At 43.3% G+C, this 19,572-nt stretch overlaps 1 protein-coding gene across 18 annotated transcripts in view; it reads right to left on the bottom strand.

The window, feature by feature from the left end:
- Positions 1 to 19,572, bottom strand: part of KIAA1217 (KIAA1217 ortholog) — a 345,498-nt gene that overhangs the window by 57,347 nt on the left and 268,579 nt on the right. For all 18 annotated transcript variants that reach the window (XM_033209919.1, XM_033209920.1, XM_033209921.1 and 15 more), the window contains one exon: positions 15,099 to 15,931. In XM_033209919.1, coding sequence (XP_033065810.1) covers positions 15,099 to 15,931 — 833 coding nt within the window. The remainder of the gene's footprint in view (positions 1 to 15,098; positions 15,932 to 19,572) is intronic.

Here is a 19,572-nt window from a genome sequence, read left to right as displayed (position 1 = left end):
ATCTGAACTAAAACTCTTTAGTCTTGGCAGTGCCGAAGGCATTTTCCAGAATGCAATAGTGAACAGGTTTAAAGCGAGGCTATGCCCTTGTTTGTTCATGCCCTGACTCTGGTATGAGGGGGAAAAAAAAAAAACCCAAAGTAATTAAAGACTCTGTTTTCAGATGAGTTCAACAAAACAAAGGAATTCAAATTGTCAAATTTGTGGTAAAGCTTCAAATGTGACTCTAAGCAATGAACTTTCTATTTCTGCCTGAAGTTAACCTACTGCTGGAAAAGCTGTGTAACTAAAGATATTATTCCCCAAACTCCCAATTCATTTAACTTCTTATTGACATATTTAGATCTATTTGGGAGACATTGGTGTAGTTGGCAGTCAGGGCTGCCATTTCTTCTCCCCAGGTCCTGTGCTCATGGCATGAGCAAGAAGACTGGGTATGTTCTGTCTCCCCTAAAAAGCACTTCAATCTTTTGTTTCATCTGATGTCTCAGCATCTCCCCTGCTTTGGAATTCTTGACTATCTCATCCCTAAGTTCCCTACCGTTATCCAGGAAATCCCTCCCATCCCTGGGTGATCAGCATGGAACTATGCTCCCATCCACCACACCCCAGCTGCCATCCTTTGTAGATTCAACATCCATACTTACAACCCCTACAGAAATGTGGCACTATAGAGCCTCAAAATCTTTACAGCCATCCTCCGACCTTGAATTCTAACTCAGAATGGTATTACTGTCTAGATGTGAAACTGCAAAACCCCTTCTAAGTATGGTGATGTTTTGTTGTCTTCATTTCTCTTATTCATGCAAACTATTTCTTTATCTGTAGCCTGACCTTACTTTCTCCACCTTCGATACTGTCTGAACAGTCTCCGGTCATTTCTCCTGGCTCTTACCCAGGTTGGACCCTGAATACTTTCAACATTATCTCAACTGAACTCCATTGCATCTGGGCTATTTTTCAGCCTTACTGTTCCCATGCTATACTGACATTGCTTTCTGAATGACAGAGCAGGTAATAAATGAGAAGAAAAGGCCCCCTGTGCCCCTTCTATTTCTTCCTATGTCCTCTCCTTCTGGTAATCTTCAAGGAGACAGAGTTAGGGGACACCTTCTTATTAGCCAAAGGGGCTCATCTAAAATGTTCTGCATTTAACTTACAATGCATGAAGATAGACACATTTAAGGACACCTGTAAAAAACAGGCAAAAATGAAGCTCCATTTACAAGGATCTGGAGGAAAAAGCTATTTCTAAGCTTTCTTCATAAATTCACTGAGGTGTTGAGAGAATGAAAACTGGCAATGAGATGTGGAGAGGGAATGCTGTGGAGATGATGGTATTCTCACTAATAAATAGTTCTTTACATACTCCTAGGGATGCTGTTTATTTTCTTCAAGGCCTTGGGAGACAATTAATTATCATGTCAATTTCAGTTCACTTCCACCATCGCTTTGCGCGTGAGCACCATGATGGACGCTGAGGGTCAGTGATGCTGATGCCTTTCTTCCTGATCCTAGGCTTTGGATGACTTGGCTTGGGTGGGCATGGTGGCTACGGCCCAGTCAGGATTCTGTGGGGTTTCTCTGTGCTCAGTGCTATCAATAAGGTGCTCCTGGATGACGGAGATGGAGCAATAGGCTGGGGAAGAACAAGTTCTTATAAGAGGTGAGATGTGAATGATGCTGAAAAGAATAGTAGAGTTTATCCAGAGGGAGAAGAAGAAGGGGAAGGGAGCAGTATTCTGAGAAGGGTTCCAGGGCAAGCACAGAAGCCATAGACCAAATACAATTTAGTGGAAACAAAAACAGTGGACCAGGAATTAACCCAGATTTGTGCTCTGATTCCATCCTTACAGTGGTGTAACCTTTCTTTCATCCATTAATCCAACCGACATTTATTGAGCACCTACTGCATACTAGGGAATGCTCCAGGCACTAAGGACATAGACATGAACAAAACAGACAAAACTCCTTGCTTACGTAGAGGTTACATTCTACTGACCATTAGCAAAACAAATGCTAAACCTTAGACACCAATGAACATGAAGGAGAAAAAAAAAATCTGGGAAGAGAGATAGGAAGAAGAGCTGAAGTTTTACACAGGGTGAGCAAACAGGGCTTCACTGAGAAAGTCACTTTTGAATAAAGACCTGAAGGAAGTGAGAGAGCAGGCCATGTGTGCTGTCTGGAGGAGGAACATTCCAGGCTGTGGGAAGAGCAGGTGCACTCACACATATACACTCCGCCCAAGGCAGAAGCATGCCTGGCAGGTCTGAGGAGAGCTGGGAAGGCCAGTGTGCCTGCAGTGAGGGAAGGAAGGGGAGGGTGATTGAAATGATGTCAGAGGGGCAGAGGGTTGACCTGGCCAGGGTTTGTGGGAAGGGGAATCACATCATTTATCCTCCACACCAGGACACTTCAGAAAGAGGACAGGGGAGCCATTGGTCATTGCAAGTATTGTACAAGGACAACAGGGATGCCCCGGAGCTGTCCCAGTCCAGCTGAGAAGGGCATTCTCCCTACTTGTATGTCATCTTAGGGACTCTTGCTTTGACGCCGAGTGTGATGGGAACCATGAGGAAGTCTGAGCTGAGGTTGGACATGGCAGGGCTCACGTTTTAACAGGGTCACTCTGGCCCGTCCACTGAGAACAGGCTGAAGGTGGGCAGGGACCGAGTGGGGAAACCTCTTGGGAGACCACTGTAGCAAGTCAGGTGAGAGATGGAGGTGGCTTGGCCCAATGGGTAGCTGTGAGGTCGAAAGCAATGGCTGGAGCCAGGAAACCTCCAAGTACAGATCTCACTGTTCTCTGGGTCTGGGTGTCCAAACGCAGGGCTGGGGAGACAGCAGTCAAGACGACACCAAGGCTTTTGGCCTGAGGGACTGGATGAATGAAGCTGTCGTTACCTGATATGGGGAAGATAGGACTTTATTTTTGGGCATGCTGCATTCAAGTTCATTAACAGACATCCATGGGGAGATACAAATCTCCACTCAGAATTCACTTAACATCTCTGAGTCTCCGCTTCCTTAACCATCAAACTGGGAAAACAACTGCCTTACCTGTCCCAAAGGCTGTCACCCTAGAGTCATCGAAATGAGGGCAAATGAGAAAACTGTGCAGGGAAGCACATTATAACCTGTAAACCACTGAAGATGTATAAACCTTCATGATATCCCTTTAAATTCATTCATTCAACAAATATTTCTTGGACCAGGCACAGTTCAAGATGCTGGGGGTATGGTGGTAAAAGCACACGGCTTGCCCTCATGGAACTTACATTTGGGACACGGGAGACTGTGGGGGAGTGTTGCAACTTCAAGTGTCATGGCCAGGAAAGGCCTCCCTGAGTTGGTGGCATTTGGCAAAGCCTTGAGTTTGGAGAGGAGCCAGTCAGTTAGACATTTGGTGGAAGAATGCACCAGGCAGAAGAAAGAGCAAAGGTGAATTCTCTAAGGTCAGAAAGTCCTGGACATGGTCAATTACAGGAAGTGAGAGAATATGGAGTTGAGTTCTTGGCAGGCCATGGAAAAGGCTGAATGAACCCTTACTCTGTAGAGGAAACCATCACAGAAGGCCCCAACCCCTTGTTAAACAGGGGTACCCATTCTTTCACACCCACTACCCACAGAAATCCAGCCTCACTTAGAATCCTGGAATTACATAAGTTTCTGGTTGGAAGGGATTTACATAAATCCCATAGGTCTTCCCATTCTGGGTCTGTGATCTTGACTGAAGCAATAAAAAAAAAAAAAAAAAAAAAAAAAAAAAAGGCAGGCAGGTCCAACCAGGAGGGCCAAGCTCAGTCCCCATCAGGCCTGGTGTTCCCCGCATGCACAACTGGTTTCCAAGGTTCCAGCAGTGCTCTGCCCAGCACAGCAAAGGCACCTGGGGAAGGCTCCAGGCAGCCTTTAATCTATTTCACAATTCTATTTCTGTGTAGGCTGTTCCAGTTGGTACCAGGAGAGAGTCCCACGTCAGGGATAAGGACACAATCCCCCTCAGATCTGAAGGACTGGCACAACTATATGGCTTCATGGTTTTATGTCAATGAAATGTTTATTCATAGAAAACTTTCCAGTACACAAAGTGATCTAATAGCTATTTTCATTTAAATTGCACATTCGGCCCTCTGCCAGGCACAGTGGCTCACACTTGTAATCTCCAAATTTTGGAAGGCTGATATTGGAGGCTTGCTTAAGCCCAGGACTTCGAGGCTGCAGTGAGCTATGATTGTGCCACTGTGCTCCAGCCTGGGAGACAGAGCACGACCCCGTCTCTAAAATAACAATACGTTAAAAAATAAAATTAGGCCATGCGTGGTGGCTCACACCTGTAACCCCAGTACTTTGGGAGGCCAAGGTGTGTGAATCACTTGAAGTCAGAAGTTTGAAACTAGCCTGGCCAACATGGTGAAAACTTATCTCTACTAAAAATACAAAAAAATGGCCAGGTGCCATGGCTCACGCCTATAATCCCAGCACTTTGGGAGGCCGAGGCGGGTGGATCACTTGAGGTCCGGAGTTTGAGACCAGCCTGACCAATTTGGAGAAACCCCATCTCTACTAAAAATACAAAATTAGCCAGGCGTGGTGGTGGGTGCCTGTAATCCCAGCTACTCTGGAGGCTGAGGCAGGAGAATGGCTTGAACCCAGTAGGCGGAGGTTGCTGTGAGCCCAGACCGTGCCATTGCACTCCAGCCTGGGCAACAAGACAAAACTCCATCTCAAAAAAAAATTAGCTGGGTGTGGTGGCAGGCTTCTGTAATCCCAGCTACTTAGGAGGCTGAGGTAGGAGAATTGCTTGAAGCCTGGAGGCAAAGGTTGCAGTAAGCCAAGCCCACACCACTACACTCCAGCCTGGGCAATAGAGCAAGACTGTCTCAAAAAAAAAGAAAAAAAAATATAATATAATATATAAAATATATAAATAAAAAATAATATAAATATAATATAAATATATATACACACACACAAAAAATAAAAATAAAAAAATTGCACAGAACTCTTCAGTAGATTATCATCCCCTTATTAGTACAAAAGACACTGAGGCTCAGCCAGGCAGGGATTTTCTTAGGGAAACAGAGCAATTAGCCTGCAGGCTCTCAGATCCAGCGCTCTCTGTGGCACTGAGCTGCCTCCCTTAGTGACTCACATCTGGGGTGAGGCACTTCACTTCCTGCTGGCTCTCTGCTGGGTGACTAGAGCCGCCGCTCCCCAGGGCGAGCCTACACCCTGCTTTATGAAATCACCTATTTTGCATTTTCTTTCTCTTCCCTGAGGCTAATCTGGAACATTCATGTTCTGGAAGTGACATCTCATTTTTTGCACAGGTACAAACAGGTAGGAGTAGCAGTTGCTTCATGTTATGGGCCACCTGAACACGGTCAGCTAATTTACCTTCAAATGAGAGACAGTGTCAGGAGAGATGGTCTCTTGAGTGGACCTCATGGTGACTGTGGAAATGAACTCCCCACTCCCACCTGCTTTAGAGCTGTAAATCTTAGGGTGGACTCAAAAGAAACAAAATAATGACTCTTAGGGAAAAGAAAAAAAATTGCTATATTTGGTCTCTCTAGCGCATTTCCCTTTTGCGTTGTCTTCTTAGTTATTTGTGCTTGCAAAGACAAAATGTGAGGGGAGCCATGGCGAGTTCAGAGCTGAGGTTGGACATGAAAGGGTTCATGTTTTAACAGGGTCACTCTGGCCCCTCCACTGAGAACAGGCGGCAGGTGGGCAGGGACCGAGTGAGGAGACCTTTTGGGAGACCACTGCAGCAAGTCAGATGACAGATGGAGGTGGCTTGGCCCAGCAGGTGGCTGCGAGGTGGAGAGCAATGGCTGGAGCCACCCTCAAGGCAGCATGATAGCGAAATGTCATTTAACTAGAGTAGCTCCTGTCCTTGGACCTTTAGGAAGTCTCCTTGCTGTTACTCCTGCTGTAAAGTCAGGTATTAGGACATGGTATTCTCTAAGGTCTCTTTAACTTTGAGAATGGACAAGGAGACAGAGGAAGTATTTACTGGTGATAGAAGTTGGCCCTGTATGAGTATATATGGACTTATTTTTTTTTTTTTTTTTTATTTTGGAGACAGGATCTCGCTCTGTCACAATAGAGACTTTTTTTTTTTGAGACAGGATCTTGCTCTGTCGCCCAGGCTGGAGTGCAGTCATGCAATGACAGCTCACCACAGCCTCCAACTCCTGGGCTCAAGTGATCCTTCCACCTCAGCCTCCCGAGCACCTGGGACTACAGGCATGTGTCACCACACCTAATTTTTTAAAAACATTTTTTGTAGAGATGGGATCTCACTATGTTGCCCAGGCTGGTCTCAAACTCCTGGGCTTAAGTGTCCCTCCTGCCTCAGCCTCCTAACGTGCTGGAATTACAGGCATGAGCTACTGCACCCAGTTCAATACACACTTTAAGATCTGCGATTTTTGAAACTTAGAATTCATGCTTAGACCCAGATATATTTTTTGAATCACTTCATTCATGAAAAATGAAGTCCAGAATTCAAATAAGGACAAGTGTAATCTCCATGGTGTCTGCCAGACAGAAGGACAAGTAAATCACAAGAGAGGCTAGACTGTGTGTCCTGTGCGTCACAGAGTCTAGGATTATCAGCTCCTGGGCTCTTCTGATGATCCATCTTTAGGTTGGGTGGGAACCCTATGATTCTGCATTAAGTTGATTTTGCCATCTCTTCAGGAGGCTGACTCTGCACCTAAGCTATTCCTCTTCTCTTTGAAGACATTCTAGTTGGCAAAGGAAGGAGTTATCTGAACCTCACAGTATTTAGTTTTTTCTGGCTTAAGTTTCTGGTTTCAGACTTAGGACTTCTGATTGACAGCACCTCATGAATATTCAAAGGAGATACAGAGGCACGTTTTAATTTGATCTAATTAGTGACAGATGATGCCTTTTCCTTTTGAGAGACTGGTTTGTTTAAAGTAGCACACAGACCTCGTGGCCGCCATTCCATTGGTATTTTTGACAGAGTATCCCTGGTATAAGAATAGAGCTACTTTCATAAATTTGTTAGTTGGTCTGGTATGTTTATCAAATATCTGTTGCCTGAACTCAGGAGTCTAACGAATAACTAGCAAATATGACTTAACCATGCAATTCCATTCCTGTGAATGAAATAACAACAGCTGGTTAGCCTTGATTTCTGAGACTGGCAAAACATCATCTCGAGATGTCACTTTTATAGGTACCTTGATGGTAAAAGTATAGCAGATTTTGGATAGAGACTAGTTGGTCTTGCCCAAATGACATCTTTTCCTTTCATTACGTACATGCCTTAAATTCTAGACCATCTCAATGTTCTCATGAAGGCTCTGAGACCCACATAACTTTGGGAAAATGTTCCCTTTTCTGAATTCATAGCAATTACTGTCTGTATCACTTCTTTGGAATTAATTATGTACAAGCAGACCCCAAATTATGGAAGGCTTGTCATTGAAAAGTTTACTTGTACTTTCATTGTTTAGAACTTGGAATAAATGGTGGTTGGATTTCCAGCTGGCCCACGGAAGCCTCTTTAACCTACAATGTATTATTAGCCCTGTCGTTGTTCCTCATTGTTTTCAAGGAAAACGTGTCCTGACTTCCAAGCTGGACTTTGGGAAGCTGGGAAGAGATCTTTCTCTGGAGTTCAAGCCTCTGGGGGTGGCATGTGACTTGGCATGTCCCCTTCTCTCCTCCCTGACTCGCAAGGAGACATTGTCACTCTGGATGTGACAAGAAGAGCATTCCTGGGCATCACCAAAGCCAAAAGAAATATCAAGTGTGAAATTCTATGACTGTGGTTGTTTCTCAAAAACAGGTATTCAGTAGGCATTTGTAACTCAGAAGCTTCCTGCACTTAACTGTGACAAAGCTTATATGTTTATATTAAGCTTTTAATATTTTATGACTGTCTTCATGGTTTATGTTCCTGGTATACAGGAACCATATCTCAGTTTCTTTGTATGCAGCAAATCATCCAGTCCATAGCTAAGCACATAAGAGCAGCTCAATAAACATTTATTGATTCACAATTACAGCTACATGAAAAAGCAATTCAGACAAGAGCTGAATCAGTCAGGCACTATTAGGCATCAAAACAGATAATCTAATGATTTCATGCATACCTGGTTTAGCTGTCTTTACCTTCAGTCTTATAGCTCAGATGCAGTTTTAAAAGGATGCCCTGAACCTAGCTTTCTTTTTGCCCCTGGACCTAAGCAGATGTGCAACCCTGACTGCTTTCCTGAAATGAACTTAAAAGCAGCTCTGATACTCTAAACATTCTAATTTGGATCTGTAAGCCCAGCACATTCTATTCTGTGTTCACATTTAGTTTAATTCTCCCACCCTTGCTCCCTTTATGTGTTTTCTGATATTATATTAAAAAATGTCTCTCCCTGCTTCTTCAGGCAGTTCCTCATCCTAGCCAACTCTGTGTATTTACATTCCTGTTTAGTAGCACTTAGTAGAGTGCTTTGCTCAGACTAGAAACTCTTGACCACTTAGTATATCCCAGGCTGGCATAACACACTGAACTGTAATGAGTTGTTGCATCCTATGGGGTAGACACTATTATAATCTCTCTGTCACAGAGGAGCAAATGGAGGCAGTGCAAGATGTGGCATTCTGCCAAAGGTCCCAGATGCTAGCAAGTGTTAGAACTGGGATTTGAACCCAGGTACTCTGACTTGGAAGTCCATTACAAGTTTGGTTGATGAACATATTCATTGACCCGATAATGAGTTGCTTTATCAAAAGGAAGAGGGCAGAATGGAGGTAATAACTGTCCTGGTCCTTGCCTTACGAATGTCACCATTTACATTGCTTGAACATGGGGTATTCTTTCATTTCTCTGTTTTATTAAAGTAGAAAAAGTTCAAATTTCCTTTAGAGCAATGTTTCTGAGCTGGGGCATTTTGCACCCCCTGGGCAGGGCATTACAATATCTAGAGATGTCTTTGATTATCCTGGCTAGGGCAGGATTGGTGGTTGGTATTTGCTACTGGCTTCCAGTGGGTAGAGGCCAGAGATGCTGCTAAACATCTGCTATGGTTTGGTTTGGATATGGTTTGTCCCCACTAAAACTCATGTTGTAATGTGATCGCCATGTGGCAGTGCTGAGAGGTTGGGCCTAGTGGAAGGTGTTTGGGTTATAGGGGCGGATCCCTTATGAAGGGCCTCTTACTGTTCTCAAGGTAGTGAGTGATTTCTCGCTCTCACTCTTGAGAGATTGGATTCATTCTCTCAGTAATGAATTTGTTCCCCTGAGAGTGAGTTGTTAGGAAACCAGGTCCCCCTCAGGTTTCTCCCTCTTTGCCTGAGTCCACTTCTCCCTTGACCTCCTCTGCCATGCTATGATGCAGCACAAAAGGCCTTGCCAAAAGCTAGGGCCATGTCCTAGAACTTCTCGGCCTCTAGAACCATGAGCTAAATAAGCGTCTTCTCTTTACAAAGTACCCAGTCTCAGATATTTTTATAGCAACACAGAATGGACTAAGACAACATCCTACAATGCACAGGACAGCCCCTTATAGCAAATTATCAGGCCCTAACTGTCAACAGTGCAGAGGTTAAGAAACTCTGCTTTACCGAGATGCTAAGTCTAACTACTTAGGATATCTCTGATGTGACTCACTTTTTACTATACCAGCAAGAAAGGACACCAATTAATCCTTCTTTTCTCATCATTCAATCTGACTGTCCTCTAGGAGGATAAAGCATGGTTTAGGAAATATTCAAAGGTCTTCCAGTGACAGTGAACATTTTTGAATGACATAAATCCAAATTTAGACTTGCATTTGATTAACTGTTTAACCAAGGATCCATCTCACTCCTAAAAGTTACCAACACAGTAACACTGAATTCTCATAAAACGAGAAAGTGATGTGAAATGATTAAAAGCAGACACAAGCTGCCAGTTGCCATGTGGGCTCCTCCTGTACATAGAAGGTTCTGCTAAGTCTAGCATACCTCAAAAATCATAACAGAAACTCAAGTTGCTTGCTTTTCTGTAGCTATAGGTGCTCAGAATGGGCAAAATTTTTCTTCCTAGTGTAACTCTATACTAATTTGTTGAATGTAGCTGCTCTAGGTATAGAATAGTGTAAAAATACAATCTCAGTTCAAGTTTACTGTGTCCTGAAAAATCAATTTGGAAGAATCCATTATACATTTCAAAGGCAAGGTAGTCACTTTGCAATGAGCACTCTTGGATTTTGAGTGTTATTTCACTAAAGGTATTTTACATTACAGTATATGATCCAAACTACAAATAGAAAATAGCAAAACATAAATGTCCTAGAATTTTACAATTCTTAAGGGCTGTTTTATGTGCCATGAATAGAAATAATGATGCTGTTTAATGAAATAATTTTACAACCTAGAGAAGACAGAGCCTCAGGCACTAAGCCATTTGTCACACATGGTCTCCTTGGGCAGTCTCTCCTAGTCACTAGGACTATTCTCTACTTGGAGTCCTAGCTGAATGGAAGTCACTTGGGTAAAATCACTTCATCACTTAAGATTGTTTTCTTTTATAGAAGCTCAGACACTAGAATGGCTGTTCTGAAAGTCAAAGCAGCTATGATCTGTCACTATACCCAAAGTCCCTGGTACTCCTGGGAGGAGAACCCTACCATCACGTGAATGTTATTCCATAGACACTGTGTTCTCCAGATATTCTAGATGCAATTTATTATTACTAGATGCTCATTGAAGCATCTTTAGAAAGAAAGAGATGCCAAATTCATTAGCACAAGGTATGTGAGTAAATATAAGACTCAAGACTCAATTACTCAGTCTTGAGCGAGCTATTTTCAAGTCAACAGAGCTGTTACCAAATCATGTTCCTTCAAAAAGCTACCACTGGATGTCTTCAAAGTATGAATGTGGAAGGAAGAATTTTTCCCTCTGATTTCTAACGTCCCGCAGTTATCTGGACTATTATATTGAAGTGTTCTTCAGAACAGCATAGGAACCCAGCGGTGCCAACAGAAAGCACAGCCACCGATTTCTCAGCCTCCCTCCTGTGTTTTTGCAGCTTCACATCTTTGATGTAAAATGTTACTTGAGAGTCTCGTACGAAAAACACTCTCAGATGTATTTGCTTTTTAATATTATGAAATTGCAACAGAAATTGGATCGGTTCTTTATAGGACCCTGTGCTCATGAAGTTAAGCTTTAAGGGGTTGAAAACTCTTTAACAATACTTACACAGATTAAGTATTTCTAAATAACATCATGACATAGATGAGACAATGGACTATAATTTTGTGCTTCAGTAATTGTTTCTGATGTTCCTGTTTTTAACATTTTTCTTTGACATAGTACTCAGATGCATTGAAAAAATTAAGTATACCAAGAACATTGTCCTCTTTCTTCCCCTATTTCTGCATAATTGTGCTAATATACTAGCTAGGGCAGTTATATTTAAAATGGGACATGTATATATTTAGCAGCATAATTATGCAAATTCTGTGTTTATGATTATAAATATCCTTTAGGAGCAGTTACTTAGCATGTAGTCCTGAAACAATTTTTGAAGAATTCTGGTTAAAATGTTTAGAATTCACTCCTGAATTAACTTCTCTGTTGTGTGAAGGTGGGCCTTACAGTTCACATTTGCAAGGCAGAATAGTGCACAGTGGTAAACAGTATGGAATATGTAGAATTCTTTAATAGTCCTGGACATTTTATGCCACTTACTGGCTTTGCAGCCTCGGGCAAGTTACTTATCCTCTCTGAGCCTCAGTTTCTGCATCTGTAAAATGCAGATGATGATAGTACATACCTCACTGGGTTGTCATGATGATTATATCATATAATGTACAGAAACCACTTCGCATAGTGCTTGGCTCATAAAAGGCTCTCAACAAATGATAGGTGCCATTCACCTCCTTCCTACACATCCCCCAGGAATGCTACATGTCAGCCTAGTTACCAAGATATCTAAAAGAGTTTGGGGCCAGATTCTGAGCTGTCCTTGGAGGAAGAAGTATGGCATGAGCTCCACCCTTGTCACTTTGTCCCATGTAAGAAACAATGGGGGAAGCACATAGGAGTGCTGAGGACAAAAGTTCCAGACTCAAGTTCTTTTGACCAGAGAATTATTCTTCACCTTTGACATGTGTCTGAGTGGAGTTAGCGGGGAGTGTTTAGGTCTTTCAGCAATAGTGACTCTAAATGTAGACAGAGAGAGAGAGAGAGAGTGTGTGTGTATGTGTCTGTGTGGGGGTATGTGTACGTGTGTCTGTTTTGTGTGTGTCACGTGTCTGTGTCTTTGTGTGTCTATGTGGTATGTGTGTGTCTCTGCGTGTCTGTGTGTCTATGTGCAGGTCTCTAGGAAAAGAGAATCTAACCAGCCCACATATAACCAAGCACTCCAATTCCACCCTCTGGAGATAAGCTGATTACAGGTGGGGAGTCACCTTGGCAAGATGTATGAGATAAAATTCTTCCTCTGCTATTTCACATTATGGGGAACGAAAAATGTGAACATGTAACGTTACATTCATAATTACAATCATACGTCAGAACACAGTGGTGATAATGACAGTGTATTTTAGGTGAATATTCATCTGTTTAGTCAGTTTTTCTTATATTTGTTAAACTGGAAAGAAAATAATTTGGATTTTCTAGAAAGGTTCTCTAACATGTAAAACTCAAGTCCATAGAATTTTCTGAAATTTTACAAAATGGAAGTCTCTGAGGTTGGCAGATCTTTTTTAAAAAAGGGAGTGGAGGCCCTAAAAGAATACCCATAGTACCAAAAGCTAAAATTCTTCAAGATTTTGATCCCATACAGAGATGACTCCACAGGTCAGCAGAGGGTTTGTTTTTTTCTCTCCATAACTAAATCTCTTGAAAAGTGAGGCTAAAGGATGTACATTAAGTTGTGTATGTGTGGTAATTACATGGGTGACATTGAGCTAGGTTCTACAAAGGAGGCACACACCATCTTTGGTTGGCCAAAAATTTTGTTATTTCAGCACTACTCCCAAAAGAATATTACATCTAAACTAAGCTATCTTCATGCAAATTCAGGTTTTTATCATCCAAGAACCAGGGTGGAAACAGTTCAATATGATCATGGCAAAATCAACTCCTGATGCTCTTCCATCTAGGACAGGTCAGTGTGGGAGGCAGGGGGATGATGGGGAGGATGGATTCTGGCTCTCAACATTATATGCAGGAGATAGATTGTTTTTATTGTTTCCTGGACTACATTCTTGCTCCTGTAAGTTCCATCCCCTCAGTGACATACCATTTTCCAACCAGCACCTCACAGCCCACCAAAGGGGACAGGTGTGTTATCTTTTCTGTGAAGTATGCAGCACAGGCTTCCAAGACTTATGGCACATCTTGGTAGATTCCTCTCCAGATGTCACAATGGTTTGCTCCAATGAACCACTACGAATGTTTATCCTATACCCTTTAGCTGTCTGTAGTGATAGGAAGAGTCCCTTTCTTTGATGCTTAGAATTTCACTTCATGAAAACGTCGGAAAAGAGAGAATGAATACTATTTTCTAACTCTTATATTTTCTTAGTCCTGCATCATCAAGCCAGTCACTGTTGTTGTTATTCTAACTACATGAGAGAGGCAGAACTTTTTGTTTCATTAATGATCCCAAAACTTTCATGTTCATTCTCTTTCCATCTCCTGAAATCTTTCTGCTATGATATTCCCAGTACCTGAACAAATAAGAAGGGATTGCCCTTTCATAATAAAACTGTGCTAAAGAGGACTTCAGGACTTTCTGACTTGTGTGTGAAAATAGTAAGGTAGACAGGTCACATTCCATTTACAATTTTGGCCTTCTTTTTATACGGTATGTAACAGTAAGTGATATTAACGTTGTTTAGTGAGAAGCAGTGGTTCTAAGGTATTGCATAACTGAGTATCTGGACATCTTATTTGTCTTTTTTCTTTTTGAGATGAAGTCTTGCTCTTGTCGCCCAGGCTGGAATGCAATGGTGTGATCTCAGCTCACTGCAACCTCCACCTCCCAGGTTCAAGTGATTCTCCCGCCTCAGCCTCCCAAGTAGCTGGCATTACAAGTGCCTGCCACCATGCCTGGCTAATTTTTGTATTTTTAGTAGAGACGGGGTTTCACCATGTTGGCCAGGCTGGTCTAGAACTCCAGACTTCAGGTGATCCACCGCCTTGGCCTCCCAAATGCAGGGATTACAGGTATGACCCACCGTACCCGGCCTGGACATCTTATTTTTCATACCCCTTAATTCATATATAACAATAGGTAGCAGCATGCTTACACGTCTTTTGGACTCAATTTCTTTGGCTAGATTTTTATGATTATTTTGTTGACTTCTTTCAACCAATTCAGGCTAGAGAAATTTCCTTTATCAAAATTAGCTTTTCTATTACTATATGAACTTTGGAAGGTTTTCAAGATAGAGTAGGAAGCATCTGAACTGGTAAATTATAAAATATATCTATTTAAAAAGAAATTCAAATCCCCAGAGAGTCTTTCACTAGGAAAATTTTGCTGATTTCAGCACCACTCCTAGATAAGTATCAAATCCAAGCCATTCCATTTTCATGCAAATTCAGATTTTTATCCTCTTAGAAAACAGACACATTCTTTCCACTTCCCACAACCAGATGAGAAAACAAAATCGTATTCCACAAGGAAAAACACAAACTGCTATTTCCAACAGTTAAAACTGAAAACCACTCCTTATTTTCAGCAGTAGCAGATCAATTATTATGACCTTTTGATCTTTTCATCTGGCTTCTGCTAATGACAATTTTCTTCCAAATTATTCAGATTTATACAAACGATAATGCTGTTAGTTCCATGCTCCAGAGGCGCAAGGGACTGATTACTATTGTCGGTGCACCTGTCTTCTTGAACGTGGCTTAATGGCTGTAACCTCTGCCAGTTTAGAAACTCTGCAGACAACGGTGGCTTTGACACCACTCTGTAACCCCTACAGCATCCACAGGGCATGCTGCAGAGATGGGTGCTCAGACATTTATTCTGTCCGTTTGACCCCTGTAGAGCAGCCCATAGTGACACATGGACCCAGGTACCACCCTCGGTCACCCTCACTGCACCTTACCTGGTCTCTCTGTCTTTGGGTATCGTTGCCGTGCTGTAAGCAAAAACTTGCTTCTCCACTAGAGGAGGGCCAAGGTCCACAAGGCTGGATAATCCTGCAGTGCTCCGTGGCTTTTCTATATACACCAAGGTGCCTGGCTCCTTTTTAAAGGTCTGGCGGCTCGGTGAGGCCCGGTCTGGCTGCATGGTGTGAGGCGGCCCGTGGGCATTGTAGTGAGCATGCATGTCTATCATCCTCAGGTCACTGACTCTGTGAGGAGAGGCAGGGGGCGTTTTGGAGCCCAGTGTAGGCAAATGGCTATCTGGATATTTCCTTGATTTCTGTCTGTACAGTGATTGTTCCATATGCATTTCTGCTTGCATTGAAGGGTTACAATAAGCACTCGCTGACCGGATGGCGGTGCGGTGATATGCAATGATGTGGTCAGGGACATCCAGTGGGTGTCCACCATGGGACGAGGCTATGCTCATCCGTCCCTCGTGATAAAGGTAAGGATCAGCATAGAAACCCTCATTTCTGTACATTGCGATGTTTTTGCCACTCATGTCTTCATCCGGTTTGACATCTCTTCTTTCTAAAATGGCGCTTGGGCTTGGAGAGATGGGTCTGGAGACTGGCAGGCTGGAGATTCTGTCCCTGGGGATGGTGGCATTGCCAGGAACAACCATGGAGCGGGTGCCCCCATAAGGAATTCTGGATGGGGAGGGGGGCATGGAATGGGGCACCGGAGTAGACGGTGGGGAATTTGGAATTGCATGGGGTGGATGAGCAGTAGATCCGGGGCGAGAGGCCCCAGGGCCATCTCCTCTTGCATAAACAAGTTCTCTCTGCATCTGAAAAGAAAACAAAGGATTAGAAAGTTGACTTTGATATTCATGTTTCAAGAGAAGTCTCAGTATGTAACTGTGTGGCTTCCCCTGCAAGATGTACACACCCTCATCCTGGAATCTGTAAATATGTTTCCTTACATGGCAAAAGAGGCTTTGCAGATGGGGTGGAGTTAAGGATGGTGAGATGGGAGATCTTTATCCTGGTGGACTCAAGGCAATCACAAGGGTCTTTATACGTGTAGGAGGGAGGCAGGAAAATCAGCTCCAGGGGAGATCTATGATGATAGAAGTCGAGTTAGAAGAGTTTGGAAGGTGCTATGAGAAGGGGCCATGAGCCAAGGAATGTGGGCAGCTCCCAGAAGCTGGAAAAGGTGAAGAAATGGATCCCGCTCTGGAGCCTCCAGAGAGAGGGTGACCCTGCCGACACATTGATATTGATGTGCAAAATCCACTTGGGACTTCTGATCTCCATAAAAGTAAAATGATACATCTATGGTGTTTTAAAAAATTATGGCGTTTTGAGCCACTAAATTTATGGTAACTTGTTACAGCAACCACAAGAAATGAATGCACTTGATGGAGAGTGCAATTTTGTGGGGTTTCAGGAAAAAACAGTGTGGTGGCTTAAATTTTAATGTCACAGCTTCTTAGAGACGCTGCTCAATAAATGCAGGTCTAGTGTATCAATAGTGCTAATGTTGCCTCTTCTAAAACTTGTCCTGAGCACATTTTTCTACCTTTAGCCCTGGGAAATAGTAACCATGTTTCCCATCTTTCCAAGTGGATACAATCTAGGGAGACGAGCAGGGGGAAAGGAGATACATGGAGGAAAACCTGGAAGGTAAGTTTCATTCATTCACCAACTCTTCACTTGAGCCTATGATAAATCAGCATGGAAAGGCTGGAAGGAAATAATTAAACAATAAGAGTACCATGGCAGTGGACCATTGAAGAATACAATTTTGAACTGTGTGGGTCGACTTATACACAGATATCCTTCTTCCCCTGCTAATCCTGAGAGAGCAAGGCCAAGCCCTTCTCTTCCTCCTTCTCACCTATTCAACATGAAGTTGACGAGGATGAAGACTTTTATGATGATCCACTTTCACTTAATAAACAGGAAACAGATTTTTTTCTTCCTTATGGTTTACTTAAGAACATTTGCTTTTATCCAGCTTACTTTATTGTGTGAATACAGTATATAATATATAACATACAAACTATGTGTTAATTGACTATTCATGTCATCTGTAAGTATTCTGGTCAGCAGTAGGCTGTGAGTAGTTAAGTTTGCGGGAAGGTAAAAGTTCTGCGCGAATTTTTTTTTTTTTTTTTAGATGGAGTCTTGCTCTGTCTCCCAGGCTGGAATGCAGTGGCGTGATCTCAGCTCACTCACGGTAATCTCTGCCTCCTGGGTTCAAGTGATTCTCCTACCTCAGCTTCTCAAATAGCTGGGATTACAGGCATGGGCCACCATGGCCAGCTAATTTTTATATTTTTAGTAGAGACTGGGTTTCATCATGTTGGCCCGGCCGGTCTCGAACTCCTGACCTCAGGTGATCTGCGTGCCTCGGCCTCCCACAGTGCTGGGATTATAGGCATATAGGCATGAGCCACTGTGCCTGGCCTCTACACAGACTTTTTATTTTATTGTTTTACTGTGTGTGGACGGTTAGCATCCCTAACTCCCACCTCGGTCAATGGTCAACTGTAATTTGCAACTATGCTACTGTGTTTAGCAAGGGAGTAGAATGAAAAATACAAACTAATTCAGGATAAGATGATTTCATATATTTTTGCTTTGGTCAAGGTGCCACGGGAAAATGCCCACTGAGATTCTCCAAATAACTGATGGAAGGAGAGACAAGCTCCACCCATTCTTCAAGTTCTATTGGTGAGGTCACAGGAGCCCACAGTCCCTATCCTGACTTCCAGGAGATGTGACAGACAAGAAGGGTATAAATAGATGGAGGGTGGATGAGGTAGGGACCTGAGGAGAGAGGTGGGGGCTCGAATGGCAAGAACCAAGATTAGCAGCCAAGAGACCTCATGATGTGGGTGACGCAGATGAGAGTAGGGATAGTAGAGGCACCAGGAGAAGGTTGAAAATGAAACAGAGCCTAATGCACAGGATACAAACGAACTGCTTCTTTATCATAAAAACTTACTGCATGTAGTAAAGGTTATTTACCAAGCACTTGGTAAGTGCCTGGCATTATTCTAGGATGTAGTTCTAAACAAGTCCCAAGCTCCACGGAAACTCCCAAGCGCCATGGAGAGGGCACCTTCTTTCTTAAACTTCATAGACGGTAATGCAGGAACAACCAGTGGGACTCCCACGGCTTCCTAATCTTGTTCCTGGAATGATCCAGCAGTGTAGAATCCCTGCCCTGCGAGTTGTACATAGAGAAGTGGATTTCATAATGAAAGTGACCAATGAGAAGTGCAAATAAGGTGTGAATATGTAGCAACAAAATGGAGCCCTTTTTGAACACATGACCTGGGCACGGCAGAATTGACCTCTTGGCTCCTGTAGGGGCTGACTATTTCTGGGCCCCCTGGAGTTTGCAGACTCCTCCCTCACAATTACAATTTTATCTCCACTTCCCCCCATTCCCCTCCCACGACTCACACACAGAGCTCCCACTATGATAGGCTAATCTGTTCTCCCTTCTCTAAACCTAACTTGTGATGTGCTGATGCTGTCCAGGGTCTCTCTCCCCATGTCCTAGTTCTTGTGGATCCATACCTAGGTTTGTGGTCAGGCTCCAGGTGCGTCTGCTCTGCATGGCCCCTGCCCTGATGCTCCAGCCCATGAGGTCCTCCCTGCTCACTGGACACCCTCATGACTCAGGTGCTCAGTGCTTTAGACCAGAAGGGACAGTCCCAAGGTCATTGTGTGACAATACACCTGATTGATGCTCGTTCCAGGGAGGCTGGGCAACCCCGTGACACAGGTTTTGCAGGAGAGCAACACGGATCCTCTATAAATACTTCTCTCACTCTGCCTTCACAATTCAGAGCTCAATAAAAAGCAAAATATGGCTCAGCAGGAAGCAGCACAGGGCTTCACAGGTCATAAAATACAGGAGGGACTGGCTCAGTGAGCAGCGGATATCTGGGCAAATTCCCCACATAATCAGATTACACAATGCAATAACCAACCAAAACCAACATCGAGATAAATTCATCACATCGACTCAAACATGCCACTGTTTATAAAGCATTACATGGTGTCCAAGGCAAATCACATACAACAAATGGTAGGTACTATTGTCATTATTGTTATTAATTCCAGAAAAATATTTAAAATATGTAGAACTGTCTGGGCACAGTGGCTCAGGCCTGTAATCCCAGCATTTTGGGAGGCCGAGGCAGGTGGATCATTTGAGGTCAGGAGTTCAAGACCAGCCTGGCTAACATGGCAAAACCCCCTCTCTACTAAAAATATAAAAATTAGCTGGGTGTGGTGGTGTGCGCCTGTAGTCCTAGCTACTCGGGAGGCTGAGGCAAGAGAATTGCTTGAACCCAGGAGGCGGAGGTTGCAGTGAGCCGAGATAACACCACTGCACTCCAGCCTGGGTGACAAAGTGAGACTCCGTCTCAATCAATCAATCAATCAGTATAATATCTAGAACCCTCTT

This window comes from Trachypithecus francoisi, unplaced genomic scaffold (genome assembly GCF_009764315.1).
Source record: "Trachypithecus francoisi isolate TF-2019V2 unplaced genomic scaffold, Tfra_2.0 Lachesis_group9, whole genome shotgun sequence".
NCBI classification, from domain to species: Eukaryota; Metazoa; Chordata; class Mammalia; order Primates; family Cercopithecidae; genus Trachypithecus; species Trachypithecus francoisi.
The sequence above is the reverse complement of the archived record's forward strand: the minus strand, read 5'-3'. Positions and strand labels throughout refer to the sequence as shown.